The sequence below is a fragment of the Narcine bancroftii genome, chromosome 7, assembly GCF_036971445.1.
Source record: "Narcine bancroftii isolate sNarBan1 chromosome 7, sNarBan1.hap1, whole genome shotgun sequence".
Taxonomy (NCBI): Eukaryota; Metazoa; Chordata; class Chondrichthyes; order Torpediniformes; family Narcinidae; genus Narcine; species Narcine bancroftii.
The window spans coordinates 197,692,986-197,709,956 of NC_091475.1; the positions used below are offsets into that span (position 1 = coordinate 197,692,986).

Genomic DNA, 16,971 nt, shown 5'->3' on the forward strand with positions numbered 1-16,971 from the left:
TAAATGATTGTGCGTCCTCCCACCTGTCAAAATTTAAAAACGAAAAACATCAATCCATTTACCCTAAATATATCTTTGAGGAATTTTGTCTCTTGAAAAGGTGAATTCCAACAAAGAATGGCATTACCATGAAGTACCACCTTTCATATTGCACATGTTGAAAATCTGTACAGCTTTCCTTTTTGAGGTGTTGGTGTAGTGGGGTGCTAGGAAAAGACGAACAGAGCTGGCAATGACAATTAAAAATATTTGTTTTCATGTTGGAAGTGCTAAATTTTCTTGGACATGAAGAGCATTTTGTTCAGAATTTCTCAATAGCACTCATGATTCTAGCATGCAATGTTTCCCAGTGGCAATTTTTTAATTACATTTTGTTGCAATCATCCTAAAATTAATAATTAAAATCATAGCAGAACCGTTGTGAGTGCATCCTCTTCTCAGCAAATCGGTGTTAAATTTGAATCCAATTCAGCACATCTATGGGAAACTAAGGAATGTTTGTTGGTAACATTCTTTATTGTGCTTTTTGCAGATATTGCTCAGTGACTAAGGTATTGAAGTTGATACTTGAAAGAGAAACATAATAAAGGCTCGTTGAAAGTTTAGAATGTTATCTGCAAGTTATTAAATTAATTATAATCGGCAAAGACAGTCCAGGAAAAGCAAAGGATCCAACCTAAATCTTGGTGCTTCAGAAGACAACACATGAGTAAACGTCCTACATCTTCTACAGGATGCTCAGGAGGGAAGGTGATGGGTGTCGTCAGGTGGCACTGTTTACAAGAGCGCTCTATTTGGCACAAGAAATCCTGTCAATGGAATTATAAAACAAAAATATTTGAACACAGAAAAATTAAGATTTGGAAAATGTACATTATGCTCTGCAAATCAAATGCCTTAATATATTATACAACATCATTTTTCACTAAAATTGCATGGAAGAATTTTACCATCTAATTATTTCTAAACAAGATTCAGCATTGAAGTTTCACTTGCAAAAAATGCATTTGAGTTTTGATTTAATACTGGGTACATCCTTAACTTCCCGTCTGCAAGTTATTGCATGGTTATTTTGAAAGTGTCCTGATACGGATTGGAAAGCTAGTTATGAAAGTGCAATGGTAACACTCAACTAAATCTTTGATACAAAAACAAAGTTCACAAAATATTAGTTTGCAATAAAGAAGACAAGGCAAAAAGAAAAAGATGTGGCTATACTGAATCAAGGAGTGGATTTAATGAAAACCTTTAAAGAGCAGAAGCCTGGAGAAGGTGTGTGTGGGAAGTTCTAACAACTCTTACAGCAGCAATGTTGGCAGATTCCGGAAGGAGGGAGCTGAGGGATGAAATTGGACGTTAGCAACACAAGATTACAAATTGTTTTTAAAAACATGACTAAAAGATTTAAACTTCAAGGAGAACAAGGAGCACATCAGATGATAAAGGGGCACGATAGAATAATATTAAGATTGGAAGATGAAATTTAAGATTGATTGAGCAGTGAAGCAGGTTCAGAGGAGAATTCAAAATAAAATAAGCCAAGTGCAAAAACCAATTTCAGCCAGAAAACATGGGAACTTAATCCAGTCACTGAGGTCATTATGGGATATTAACAGTGAGTACAAGTTACAATAATGGAGCCATATTCAATAAAATAGTTTAAGAGTTAAATACAGATGGCTGACCTCAGCATGGTCTCAAGAAAATTTTTTAAATCAAAGCGGATGTGAATGTTGTAAATAGGCCCAGTAAAAGGTCAAAGGCAGCAGGAGAAAGGTTTTGTCCAGGAATGAAGACAAAATAATATTATTCTAAAATAGGGAGAATTACACTGCCATGGGAAAGTCGAGCATATTCATTATTTTATGTTACACAAGAGTGTACGTATTGATACCTCTGAAGCAGATCATGAAAAAAAAAATGTAAAATTATGAAACATGAATGAATGCTGCTGAGCTTTTTACATCAGCCTGTGCCTAAAAAATGTTTTCTATAATTACCTTCAGAGAAGCAAAATGGAACAGATATAAAAGCGTGCAGTCTAAGTCATATGGAAGGCAGTATAAATGAAGTCATTGGAATAGAGCAGACACAGAATTTAGGCCAAATTATGTCAATGAAACCAAAGTGAAATTCTTACGATGACCCAAATAGATTTGTCAGCGTCTTTTAATTTAATGGTGCCCAAGTTACTGCTGATTTCTGCCCAGATTCAAAGATAATCTGAGCAGAATTAACTAAAATAGCACAAAATTCAAAACATCAGCAGGCTCCTCACTGAGCTATTTGGACTCAAAATTTCCACGTTCTATTCCAGGTTTTCATCATCTATCAAATTGCCCACAATGCTTGGAAAGATTCCGTTAAATGTGCCTGTTCTCATCATTTTGTCCCTTGAATTTCAGGCAGAAACCAGAAATCAATTGAAACCATTTTCAGGTTTTTAAAAAGGGAGTTGCAACAATTATTTAAGCCTACATCAAATTCAATTCCTACCCCGTCATTGCTCTTTCCAATATCAATGATTCACACTTTACCTTCCTTTAATTCATATTCCATTGCTGTACAAGCTTTGCATAAAAAATATTTAAAGTAGAAACAACCACAATAAAGTTTTTTTTCTTTATCTTTCAAAAATTTTTGAACCACAGACCTTGACATTGTGATCTTGAATGTTATTGTCTGCAATTGCTTGCAAGAACGGCTGAGTGTGATCACCAAATGTTAAATTTCGCACATATAGTTTGGCCTTGTCTGGTGTGGTGGTGGCACTACAGTGGTCCTCATCTTTTTCCTCGTTGTAACTGTAATGAATCTGACTTGTCTGCAAGCCACCAGAGAAAAGGGAAGACTGAAGCCATTCTGTTAAATATGAAAATTGTATGAGTGACACTTTAAAAAAACTGAACATCTTTCACGTCTTCTAATTTAAAAAAAATTCTTAATTTGGCCTATTTTACTGTTAGGATGCAGCCACACACAAATTGGAGTAACAGCATCTTGTATTCCATCTTGACGGTCTCCTACCAGACGGTACTAATGTGGACATCCAATTTCTGATAACCTAATCCCTTGTTTTCTCCAAATCCCATTTCCTTGCTTTCCCTCATCTCTCTGACTCTATTCCTTGCTTTATTATCCTTCTCTTTCACCACCCTGCCCACTCTACCTTCCTTCCTCCAGCTCCCCACTCCCTCCCCTTTCTTCATCCTATCAGAGGGCATCTTCCTCAACCTACCTCATCCCATGACTTCCTAGCTTTAATTTCTTCCCCCATCCTCCTATCACCTCCTGCACCTACCACTTGCCAAAATGTGCTCCTCCCCTCCCCTCCCCACTCCATCACCACCACCCTCTTATTCAGACATCTACTGCTTTTTTGTTGTTCCTGATAGTGTTTTGGCCCAAAACGTCAACTACCTTTTGCCTTCTGTGAATGCTGCCAAACCCATTAATTTTCAAATCCTCACCTCAAGCATTTTTGTGATATTGCTGTAATCACTGTGTCTGCAGGCTTTAGTGTTCCACTCATCCAGCTTTTTGTATGTTTCTCCATTATTCAACAGCAATTATCACTCGATGTTCCTACCCCTAAATATACCATGGTCACCATTTGCAGCCATTTCAATTCTGAACAAGTAGTCCAAGATAAATCCCTTATAACAAATATTTGGCCAAAAACCCAGATTGCATTGATAGAAATACATGATATTCTGTATTAAAGTGCACTTGCACATCAGGTATTGCAGTCAGATGTGCCTCCATGAGTCAGATGTGCCTCCATGAGTCAGATGTGCCTCCATGAGTCAGATGTGCCTCCATGAGTCAGATGTGCCTCCATGAGTCAGATGTGCCTCCATGATTGCTACACCTTCATTACTATAAGCAATACAACAACTGCCTTAAATCCATTTTAAACTTTGATTCAATACAAGGGCAATCCTTAAGTTTATAGAAATTAAGCTCTTTGTTTCATTATGTACAGTAACCATACTAACTGGCACATTCAACTTCCAGGGATGACAAGGGCAATCCTTAAGTTTATAGAAATTAAGCTCTTTGTTTCATTATGTACAGTAACCATACTAACTGGCACATTCAACTTCCAGGGATGACAAGGGCAATCCTTAAGTTTATAGAAATTAAGCTCTTTGTTTCATTATGTACAGTAACCATACTAACTGGCACATTCAACTTCCAGGGATGACAAGGGCAATCCTTAAGTTTATAGAAATTAAGCTCTTTGTTTCATTATGTACAGTAACCATACTAACTGGCACATTCAACTTCCAGGGATGACAAGGGCAATCCTTAAGTTTATAGAAATTAAGCTCTTTGTTTCATTATGTACGTTTATAGAAATTAAGCTCTTTGTTTCATTATGTACGTTTATAGAAATTAAGCTCTTTGTTTCATTATGTACGTTTATAGAAATTAAGCTCTTTGTTTCATTATGTACGTTTATAGAAATTAAGCTCTTTGTTTCATTATGTACGTTTATAGAAATTAAGCTCTTTGTTTCATTATGTACGTTTATAGAAATTAAGCTCTTTGTTTCATTATGTACGTTTATAGAAATTAAGCTCTTTGTTTCATTATGTACATTAACCATACTAACTGGCACATTCAACTTCCAGGGATGACAAGGGAGTGCTCATTCCCAAATATGAAGCAAGTAATCCAAGGAGAAGACCAAGGTTCCTTTCTGTGTCTATCAGAGGTGACGACAAACTGCCAAGATCCGGTGTGGTGACTACTTCCTGATCTGGCTATATTGGAAAGACAAGAGATTAAAAATTTTTTTGCATTTAAAATGTCCCAAGATGAACCGAGTTTGAATTACAAGGATTTTGTGTGATGCAACGCTCATTCTTTTTAAAAATTAAATCATTCATTAAATGAAAATTAAGTCATTTATTTAATACTGTTAACATCAGAGACAGATCATATCAGATACTGTCATCAAGAATTCAAGCAACCTTTTCGATGAACTAAAGAGAATAATAAGGAAATTCTTATAGAAAGGGGGGAAAGCTAGATAAATTAACAGAATGCTACAAACAAGGCAGTTTGCAGCTACCAAACTTTAAAAAATTTTATAGAGCAGCACAATTAAGGTATCTATCAGATTTTTAGCAGACAAGGGAAAAACCAGATTGGACCAATTATAGAGCTAGATAAAATAGGGGAGAAGGTACCAGAACATATACTTTATAAGTGGGATGAAAAACTGGTGCAATATAGAAGTTCACCAGTACTGCACCATTTATTCAACATATGGAAGAAGATTCACGTAGAAAGGAAAAAAAAACAAATTAGCAACTACCAAAATTATTATTGACGCAAAATCAACTAATCCCCTTCACAATAGATAAACTTTCCTTTAGAGAAAGGGAGAGAAAAGGAATTAAAAGAATAGAAAATTGTTTTTTGGGAAATAATTTATTATCATTTGAACAAATGAAGTACAAATATGGAGTAACTCATGGTACAATGTTTGCATACCACCAACTGAAAACCTACTTAAAGGACAAATTGGGAAGCAGACAGATTACCAAAAGGAAGCAGCTTTAAATATGTAATTACAGAAACAATAATAAAAAGATTTATAACAAACGTACATCAAGCTGCAAGAGAAGGAAAATTATGAAATAAGCTATAAACCCAAAAGTGGGAAAAAGATTTAAACATAAAGATAAAAAATGAAATATGGGAAAAGTTATGCTCTGGAACTATGAAAAATATAATAAACATGAGGTTACGCATGATGCAATATAATTATTGGAATGGCCATTACACAGGCTATATATCATGCCCCAAAAGTTATCCAACATTATCAGATAGATGTTTTTGCTGTAAGAAGGAAACTAGAACAACAGTACATGCAATTTGGGCATGTGAGAAAGTGAAAAAGTTTTGGGAAGATCTAAATCAGGTATTAAATAAAATCACAAAAAGCAACATACCAAAAAATCCAGAGATCTTTCTTCTAAGTAATATAAGAAGTAAAGAATTAGACCTCAAACTGGATGAAGCGCAAAAAAGATTTATTATGATAGTCTTAGCTGTAGCAAAAAAATGTATAATGTCAACTTGGAAATCAGAAGAGAGCCTGAGAGTACAGCAATGGTACATGGAAATGAATAGATGTATTCCATTGGAAAATATAACATGTAATTTAAAAAATTAAAGTCACATTACTTGAACAAATTTGGGAAGGGTACATGGAACACAGCAGCTTACCACGGACCTCCACCCCCTAAAATGATAAAATGAGAAGACAAAATGACCTGACCCAGTGTGTAAAAGTACATGACACAATTTTCTTGTTTATTTTCATTGTGTGATGACATTGTTTAATGGTTTTATTGCATTGTATATGTTGTATTGTATTTGTATAAGGATTTGGAGGGGAGGTGGGAAGGAGGGAGGGAAGGTAGGGGGAGAAAATGCCACTATGTATATTCAAGAGGGAAATGTTTGTGGTATTTTGATTGATATGGTTCATAGTGGAAAATGTTTTTTAAAATTTTAAAAAGAATTCAAGCAACCAGCAAAAATATGTGTAAAATAGGTTTAAAAAAAAGTTTAAAATTGGCACACCTTGCTGGTAGTTTGCCAATCATGTAATCTCAAGCAACCAGAAAATGCACTTATTCAGCGTCTACTAATCCACATAGGTGCCAGATACTAGGTGATTTGCTATACAACTTTACTCAATGTTTCCATACCTCCATATATTGGCCAACACAAAATGCCTGCATTGATTCTCGAGTATCTTCAAACTGGAGGGCAGCTTCCAATGCAACCACTGGGTCTTCCCCAGCAAACTGAGCTGAAAGCAGAAATATGCAACCATTAACCAGCTGTTTTTCCAGTAATAATAATTTGTAGGAACCAATCCTTTTGTCATTGTCCAGATGTTTTTTCTGCACAAGAGCTTTATTTTAAACGGTCACTTTTTACATTCCAAGCATCTTCTCAATTGAGAACTGCCGTGTTTCTTTTGTCTCAACCAGTAATACATGTTGTGAAAAGTTTTCCTTTTCCTTCGAAGTGCCAGACTCCCAAAACCTGCAAAACATTAATTCTTTCCACAAATGAAACCTAATTGAGTGCAACAAGACACAAAGCAATAACACTGCCCCAGGAGGAAGAATAAACTTTGATCCAATAATACAAAGAAACATTGGCAGAGAGCTTTGGAGGTGGAGTCATTCAACGTTTTCAAAGTGGACACCTGAACCAAAAGGGAAGTCATGGGGCTTGGGGAGAGATTAGGATAAAATGGAGTTACAGCTAAAGATGCGATCATATTAAATTGTGTCAAAACACAGAAAAGCTGGAGGAACTCAGCTGGTCTCACACCGTCCATAGGAGGTAAAGGTTCCATTATTGGAATACAACATTTAGAAGGCAAAGTAGATGCAATTCTTTAACTTTGTTTACCGTAAGGAAGACAGAATTGTCACTTTGTCCAGCGCCCCTCACAGAAATGAGGCCCCAGAAAGGAATGAACTCACAACCCTGGTTAACAAGACTAGTGCGGCAACCGCCAAGGTATGAGAGATCTATTACCAAAGGAATGAATGAAAATACAATGTCTGAATTGAAGGCTGGGGAAGAATGGGAGAGGGAGGAGGACAAGCCAAAAGGTATTAATTGGATACAAGACGAAAGGTGAGAATTGATATTGACTGTGAAAGGAGACAGAGGGAAAAGGGAAGAAAGAAAGAGATAAAGGAAAGGAGACAGGGGAAGAAGATTGGGGGGGGGGTGGATAGGGGGTATGGAGAAATTTAACAGAAACTGGAGAAGTCTTTATAAATGCCACTTGGTTGGAGGGTGCTCAAATGGAATATAACGTGCTGTTCCTCCATTTTGCAGGTGGTGACAATTTGGCAGTGCACAAGACCGTGGAGACATGTTGGCTTGGGGATGGGATATGGAATGGAGATGATGGCCACCGAGATCCATGCTATTGGAGCGGATAGAGCCAAGGTACTCAACGTTGTCTGGCCTGCTCCTGCTCCTATTTCTTATGCTGTGGTACATGCCCAAAAGTAAGCAAAATAAGATGGTCAACACACAAATATGCTAGAGAAACTCAGCAGGTCCCACAGTGTCCACAGGAGGAAGTTAACCAAAGTTTCAATCAAGCCTGAGCTCTTTGTCAAAGTATGAGCAAAAAGCAGGCTGGTGCCTGAATAAAAAGGCAAGGCAAGGAGGGAAGAAAGAGCAGGGGGAGGAGCACATGCCAACAGCCAAGAGGCCAAAGATCTGGAAGCCACGTAGCACAATATGGTGGCAGAGGCAAGTAGCGAGGAAGGCCACATGACTGTGGAAGTCAGTCTGGGTGAGTAAATGGCAAATGGCTGTGGAAGTTGGGAGCAGATGGGGAGCAGTGAGAGAGACACTCACAGGACTCCCTTAGAAGAGAACTTCTTCAGGGTATCAACATATAAATAAACTCCACCTGTCCTACTTAAGAATGAAAAAGTTCATTGTTAATGTTATGTTTGAGGCTTCCCGTTGTAAATTAAGGACAGCCACAACATCAGTGCAGACTAACTCAATGATTTACTAATTACATACAAGCATTACTACGAAGAGTTCAGTATAAATCAGATCCCTACATCATCTCGTTCATGTAATGGTGTTATATCCATCTATCTTCCCCTCCCCCACCCAGCATACATAGTCTTTGAAACGTTCAGGTGGTGTCTGGTTCGTTTGGATCTACAGATAGGGATGGTATCGGTCGGGGCACTTTGCTGTAAAAGAGCTCTAGGCATGATCTGTTCCGGTTCATTGATCAGGATATAACTGGGCAGTGGAGATGATGATCTTGGCTGTCTTTTCGGAGTTGGGGTGCGAAGATCCAGCAGGCTGCTTGCCTGGTCTCTGGTTTCAGGTGTCTTTCTTGATGGTATCTCCTCGATCAGTGGTCTTAGCCCTTCTCCATGCCCACTGATGTGTGGTGGAGACACTTCTACTGGTAGTTGGGTCAGCCCCTCACTGAACACACTGTCCTTCCCAACTTCGGGTGTCATTGTGTCACCCACTGGTCTTAGTTGGTCGATGTGTCTTTTCCATATCATGTCCCACACTAGGATGTGATACAAGTATAAGGTGAGATTTTTCAGGACTATTCCCCACACCCATGGATCTTTGTGGATGTGCTAGTCTTGCACCAACACTGGTTCCCCCACTTCAATCGATCTTGGATCTCTTTTATCAGAAGCTGTCTGTTGCAGTCTGAGGTTAATATTTGGACATATTGCTAACAGTCTGGTCATTAGATTTCTTCCGAAATCAGCTCTGCCAATGTTCTTTTAGTGGTTGAGTGTGATGTGTTCCAGTAACTCAGCAGGAAATTGGCAATTTTAAGGGACAATAACAAGTCTGAATTTTGTCTTATTTTCATGGCTTTCTTAAAAGTTTGTATGAAATGTTCTGCTTCTCTGTTTGTACTGGGATGCCACAGTATGTGGCGAATGTTGTTATTGTTGCGTATGAAAGCTTTAAATTCTGCCGATACCAATTGCGGGCTGTTGTCAGAGACTAGTTCAATGGGTAATCCACATGATATGAAAACTTGAGTTTTTCAATTTGTCTGACCCGCAGTCGTTTTTCCATGCAGATTACAATTGACGATTTCGAGTATGCGTCGACTACTATCGAGCAATTATTTCCCATGAATGACCCCGCAAAGTCTATGTGGGCCCGATGCCATGGTTGTGATGGCCATTCCATAGGTTTGCTTCAGCCTGAGGTGCTTTGGGTTGTGTCTCCTGGTATGTACTGCACCTTCTGAGTGTATGCTCGATATCTTCCCCTATGGAAGGTCACCAGACGTGTATCCTAGCTAGTACTTTTATATGCATCATCCCTGGGTGGTTATTGTGTTGATCGGCCAGGGCATCTTGCTGCTACCTCTTGGAAATGATGGTCCGGGATCCCCATAGTAGGTATCCTTCTTCGATGCACAGTTCGCCATATCTGGTGTAATAGAGTTTCATCTCCTCTGGCATTTCTTGATCTTCTGGCCAGCCATTATTTGTGAAATAGAATACTCTGGACAGTAGTATATCTTTCTGGGTTTCCTCACTGATCCCCTTTGCTGTTTTCAGAAGTTGATTCATTTGGCTTTGATTTATTTCTCTTGCTTCTGATGCCCATTTTACCATTGTTTCGTTCTGCTCTGTAACTGGGAGTGGTCAGCGGGAGAGGGTATCTGCGTGGTTATTCTCTAGCGTTGGTTTGTGTTTTAAATCAAAATCATATACTGCCATTAGTATCGCCCACTTTTGAATTCGGGCTGCTGCACCATTGGTATTCCTTTTTTTGATCCCAATATTAGACTCAGTAGTTTGTTGTCTGTCACCAATGTAAACTTATGCCCGTACAGGTATTGGTGAAATCTTTTAATCCCGAAGATGATGGCTAGCCCTTCTCTTTGCAATCGAGCATAGTTCCGCTCACAAGCAGTTAGTGATCGGGAAGCAATACCACGGGTTGTTCTCCCTTTTCAGTTTTCTGTGACAGTACGGCACTCAATCCCATGGGCGACGTGGTTACTGCCAGTGTTGGTGTTTTCGTCTGGATATTAATGAATTAAGACATGGTTATTGCTTGTTAAAATTGTTTTTAGTTCATCAACAGCTCGTTTGGTTTCTGCGTTCCAGTACCATTTCTTATTCTTCTTAAGTAGTTAATTCAGGGGATTACATAACATAGACATGTTTGGAATGTGTCGGCGATGATGGTTTACTCGACCCAGAAATGATTGTAGTTCTGTTTTGTTGGTCGAGTAGGGAGCATTCTGTACAGCTTCTGTACCCTTGTTGTCCATTTGTACCCCTTCTTTATTGATGGCGAAACCTAAATAGGTCACCGATGGTGCATGAACACACATTTGATCTTTCATAGTTGGACATTTGCCTGTTGTACTCGATTTAGAACAATGTCTAGATTAGATGCTTGGTGCCATCCCTAACGTCATCTAAGTAGCGGCCTACGTTGAGTCCTTGCAGTAACTTGTCCATAATTGCTTGGAATATGGCTGGTGCTGCTAATATTCCGTATGTAAATAACCCCAAATGTGTGTTTACGGTTACGCATTTCCAGAAGCTGTAGTCGAACTCCACCTGTTGGTAGGCCTATGATAGGTTCAGTTAAGTGAACTTTTCTCCTCCGGTTTATTTTTGGAATAGTTCTTTGGTCTTTGGAATGGGGTGTTCTAGAATTTGTAGAGCTTGATTGATGGTCACTCTGTAATCACCACAGATACGCATTTCTCCATTTGCCTTGTGTACTGGTACGATTGGGGTTGCCCAATCGGAGTACTGGATCTTTTCTCGTATCTATTATGTTCTGATTCGATTTTTCCCTTTATTGTGAAAGGTACGGCTCTGGGTTTGCAAAATTTGGGTTCTGCTTTGGGTTTCATGTGTAGTTGGGTTTGTACCCCACGAATTTTTCCCAAGCCATTTTTGAATACTGTGCCGTAACATTTTAAAATTGGAGCTGGTTTGGGGTCCATTGTTTACTTCAGGTGTTCATCCCGCTTTTCTTTGTTCTTTTGGCTTATCATCTTCCCTATTTCTTGCCAATCCAGCTGAAGGTTGCTTAACCAATTGCAACCGAGCAATGTTGGCCACAATATAGAGGGGCAACTGGTTAGATTGATCCTTGTACTTAATGCGTACATTGCACTTTCCAAAAACTTGCATTTCCTCCCACGTAACAGTTTTTAAGTTGGAGCATCTTTGCGTGCGGTACCAGGCGCTCCTTCATTGTTCTGGGCATGAGGGAAACCGCTGCTCCCATATCTAGTTTCATCCGTATCAGTTTGTTGTTAATGTGGATATGGATGTAAAAATTCAGCTCTTTGTGGCCCAGAACACGGATGTGGAATACTTGTATGTCTACTTTTGTTTGGTTTCTCTTTTGATTCATTGGTATCTGTGTTTTCAGTATCTGGGCTTTCTCCTGTCTCTTGTGCAAATTGTATTTTTCTGGAGCCTGGCTGATAATCTTTCTTTAGTTTGATCATTGGGCATCTTGCTTTGATGTCCCCCCTCTCATTGCATTTATGGCATTTGGCTTTTTTAAAATAGCAATTATTGGGTCTGTGATTCATCTTCCCGCAGAGAAAACTTTTTGGCAGGCAGGTTCCTGGCGGGAAGAATCTTGGCGCCAAGATTTATTGATAACCAAGTCTCTCTGGCATTGCTTACTGCTATCTCACCAGCTGTAGAAATGACTAACACCAGTTCAAATGTCAGATTTTGCGTTGCAATTAGTTTTTCCCAGGTAGTTTGTTCTCTTAATGCACTGTTTCTGAATTGTCCAAATGCACAGTATCGCGACAGTTTGTGCAATGCAGCCATGAAATTTGGACAGACTCTCCGTGCTGTTGTTTACATCGGTAAAATTTATGTCTTTGTCATTTCTGGAGGTTGGGGATTAAGTTGCTGACCGATAGCTTGACAGATTTTAGCATACGTTTTCGTTGAAGGCAGATGTGGGCTAGTTAACAATCTTAAGAGCTCATAGGTGCCTCCTCCCATTACAGTTAAAAAGAATGCCTGTTTTCTAATTCAATGGAGGAGTTTCAGTGATTTCAAGTTCAACACAATGATTGTCAAAACATTCTACAAGTGTCTTCTTGTTCATTGAATATGTCGAAGTGAGCTGTACGAACTGCTACTGCCATCCTTTGGGATTCCCAGCTTTTCATGCTCTTTTGTAGTTAGAGTTGAAAAATGTGTAATGGTTGAGTGAGTTCCTGCTTCCTCGTCACCACAGTTATGCTTGAGCACCCCCTCCCCCCGCCGTTGTAAATCAAAGACAGCCACAACGTCAGTGCAGACTAACTCAATGCTTTACTAATTACATGCTGCAAGCATTACTACGAAGCGTTCTGTATAAATCACTTCCCCACATCATCACGTTCGTGTAATGGTCTCATATCCGAAAGTCAAAAATATAAAAGTGAGCAATATTTTGAGCAGTCAAATTTGACATTAGAGACAATATTTGCACAAGGATAAGGGCAATTAAAGCTGACAAAAAATGTAAATAACAAAAACAAAATGAGTTAAGAACTGTTCTGTTATCGCTTGACTGATGTGAGAAATCTTCCCTTTTCTCTTGAATGTACCAAGAATTACCCCTTTATATATGAAAAGTGAGTCAGCTGTCATATTTATTGCCAATATTGATTTAGCCAACACTTTCCAAATCAATGTAGAAGGACTAAACATTGAAGTACTGGCATCAGATTTATTGGCCACCAACATGTCTTTTTTCACCAAAATTGGAGAATCTTATGGAGAGGATTTATTTTTTTTAAATTAGTGTCCATGTGCTCACGCTGAGTTCCCATTAGCCATTTTTCTAACCACTTGGCAACACCAGAGGCCAACACATTACTTTGTAGATAACCGTGTTGTCAGCATTCTTATTATTTTGCCACATCCATGCAACTTGACAATGTAACTGCATTTCCTTTTGCACACCACAATGTAAAAATGGCTCACTGGTGAAAGTCAAAACAATATCAGTCAATTTCCAAATGAATACAAATCTAAGGCACAACAAAGTCGTGCATCAATTTTTAATGGAACTCCGATATATCACATGCTGCAAGAATGGAAAAATGTCAAAAAGATTGAGCATAAAAGCAAATGAGCAGCCTTCTTATAAAGTTCCTCATCTCCATTAAGAAAATAAAGACTGGAGGCAAAAAGAATATAACTAATTGTTATGCATAACTAATCAAAGGAATACATTATAATTGCACAGTGGATTGGAGTACAGAGATCCTGCTACAGCTGTACAGGGTCTAAGTGAGACCCCATCTGGAGTACTGATGCAGTTTTGGTCTCCTTATCTGAGGAAGGACATCCTCACCATGGAGGAGGTGCAGAGAAGATTCACTAGAATAATACCAGGGATGGCAAGACTTGCATATGGTTGGATAGACTAGGAATTTAGAAGATTGAGGGGGGGGGGGGGGGGGGATCTTATAGAAACATATAAAATCCTTAAAGGATTAGACAGACTAGATGCAGGTAGGTTGTTTCCAATGCTGGGAAAAACCAGAACCAGGGGGTCACAGTTTAAGGGTAAGGTGGAATTTTTTTTAGGACTGAGATGAGGAAAAATTTCTTCTCTCAGAGGGTGGTAGATCTGTGGAATTCTTTGCCACAGAAAGTAGTTGAGGCTGGTTCCTTGTCAATATTTAAAAGTAGGTTAGATTTGGCCCTGGTGGCTATGGAGATCAAGGGGAATGGGGAGAAGGCAGGAGCTAGTAATGATCAGCCATGATTGTGTTGAAGGGTGGTGTAGACTTGAAGGGCCAAATGGCCTACTCCTGCACCTACTTTTCTATGTTAGTAAAAATGCTATTACAGCTCCAGCAAGCCTCGTTCAAATCTGAGCTGCCCGTCAGGAGCTTGTATGTTCTCTCTATGTCTGCGTTAGTTTCTCCGGGTGCTCTCTTTTCTTCCCACCGTTCAATATGTACAGGGGCTATAGGTTAATAGGGCAGCATGGGCTTGTAGGCCAGAAGGGCCTCTTACTGTGCTTTATCAAGTCAAGTCGCGTTTATTTGTCATTCATGCCATAAATCTTGCAGTGAATAGTGAAAATGAGATAGTGTTTCTCCGGACAGAGGAGCTGGTTATTTACATGGATAAATTATCTCAGAAACAATTTTTATTAATATCATAAATAACATATCACGTGTTAAACTAAATGTCTAAATCTTTTTTTAAACAAAGCTTTAGGTGCACGTCAGTGAGGTATTTTTTTAATTATACGTGCAAATACAAAACAACTTTAGCTTTTCATGAATTATGATTTTGACATCAGAAAACCAACTAATGTTTATCTGAAGAACTAGCACCATTATATGGAAGGCAATCCCACCAACATGCTCAAGTCATGGAAAGGTTAACTACTTTTGGTTCAAAGCCAGGCCTGGTTTGTTGAAAATTCTTAGCCATCTTCAAAACGGCATGGAGGTGAGGGGGTTGGAGGGTTATTGGCGGTGAGCGGGAGGTTTGAGCTAGTGGAGTTGTTCTAGTGAACCGGTGCGGACTCGAAAGGCCAACGTGGCCTGTTTCCGCTCCGTAAATGGTTATATGGTTAAAGAGACCTACAAAGATTGTATTTGTGAGTATGATCCTGAATAGAATTTCATGAAGTAAAAACACAATGCTGGAAAAACTCAGCAGGTCAAACAGTGAACTTTATATACCAAAGATACAAGTACACAACCAACATTTTGGGCTCATCAAGCTATGAGCATCTGAATAAGAAGATGGAGGGAGAAGGGAAAGGGTAGGGGCACAGGCTGACAAGCAAGAAGTCATAGGTGAATAAGGGAGGGAGGGTACAAGAGAAAAAAGCTGAAGTGATAGGTCTACCCCCCCCCCCTTCCACTTATGACTTCTTGCCTGTTAGACTGTGCTCCTCCCCCTCCCACCTTCTTCCATTTTTATTCAGTTGCCTGACTGCTCTCTTCTCATAGCTTGATGAAGGGCTAAGGCTTCAAATGTTGTTTATATCTCTGTGCTTCCCATTGACGCTGTGTGACCCGCTGAGATACTCCAGCACTTTTGTCCTTTGCTAAACGAAATTATATTGTCTGTCACCTTTTCACGTGAAGTAAATTAGTCAGGTTCCTCTTGAAATATTAATCTCACCAAGTATGCTGCTCCCACTCAACGATTGCGCCTGGAAGTCTTTGATGTCATACACCTTTGTGTCGATTACTGTCCAAAAGCCGCCATCTTTATTGTGATTCTCAAGGTCAGCTTTCCTAATTAGAGTGACCTCTTCGTTATTCCGCGAGTTCTGATTTGTGAAGACGGAACCTATAAAATCAAATTTAAAAAATAACCAGCAAACCCTCATAATCGGAAAAGACCACCTTTAATTCCAGTTGATTTGTTTTAAATGAAGCTTGTGCATCATTTTTATATCAACGGTAATAATAACATACCCAGTATTCCAGGCCATGCTAAATCATCATTATCATCCTTCTCTTTGCCAGGTGCGAGCTGGTTAAATCTGTCCAAGTGCTCCAATAAAGCAGCCAAGAGAGGAATAGCCCCAGCTTCCTGCATCAGTCCAGCATTCTTAGTAAGTAGCAGTATGACACACACTACCAACTCAGGAAGCAGCACACCTACATCAAATTAAACAAACAAACAGCCAAGGTATAAATTTTCCTTGAACTTATCCATTAACTCGCGCACTGTTGAGCTTTAGATTGAAGCAAGGACAGTTCCTGAAACTTTACAGATCTTTTCTCTCTGCTGCCAAAACCAAAACGATTTTTCAATTATGAAAGTGAGAAGGAAAAGTTTCAGATTTACAAACAGCAGAAACCATCTTTGATCGCAGGAAGCATTAGGTACTGGGAAAAGTACTTCGAACAAAAGAATTGAAAAATCTAAACAATTTGGGATTTACCACAAGAAAAAAAGTTGCTTTTTTTTTGGATATGGAACTAAAGTCCAGAAGATAAACAAACCCTCCAATTATCTTCAACAGCGAGGAAGGACCGGAACTAAACCTGGAAATCAAGTTACATATTATTTCTATTGTTCAATATGCAACAGCTGAACAATTTGATTGTTATCAATCTACAATCTACTTCAGCGCTGTACATATTTAATGCTGCATTTTGGCAATGTACAAAGCACATTAAGTAGATTTTGCTCGAAAAGAATTCTGCGCAGCATGAGCATGAGCAATGGTTCAGAGCTAGCTGGAGTGAACAAGGAAATTACATAATTGTATGGAGTTCTAACACATTAAGAAACAGACTGGAAGAGCAGCTTTACTTGAAGATTATGGATTATTGTGGATAAAAAAAGACATTACAAAAGAATCCTAAATTATCACTGAGAAAATTCAGGTAGCATCAACATTCATTGACCAACATTAGGG

General features: G+C 38.9%; 1 protein-coding gene across 7 annotated transcripts in view; it reads right to left on the reverse strand.

The window, feature by feature from the left end:
- herc2 (HECT and RLD domain containing E3 ubiquitin protein ligase 2) overlaps positions 1-16,971 on the reverse strand; it is a 217,185-nt gene that overhangs the window by 124,123 nt on the left and 76,091 nt on the right. For all 7 annotated transcript variants that reach the window (XR_011342331.1, XM_069891912.1, XM_069891911.1 and 4 more), the window contains exons 22-27: positions 16,019-16,204; positions 15,720-15,890; positions 6,732-6,835; positions 4,619-4,769; positions 2,654-2,862; positions 677-809 (exon numbers count right to left, since the gene is read on the reverse strand). Coding sequence is in view for 6 of the 7 variants with exons in the window: in XM_069891912.1 (XP_069748013.1) it covers positions 677-809; positions 2,654-2,862; positions 4,619-4,769; positions 6,732-6,835; positions 15,720-15,890; positions 16,019-16,204 (954 nt within the window). In the remaining variant the exon portion in view is untranslated. The remainder of the gene's footprint in view (positions 1-676; positions 810-2,653; positions 2,863-4,618; positions 4,770-6,731; positions 6,836-15,719; positions 15,891-16,018; positions 16,205-16,971) is intronic.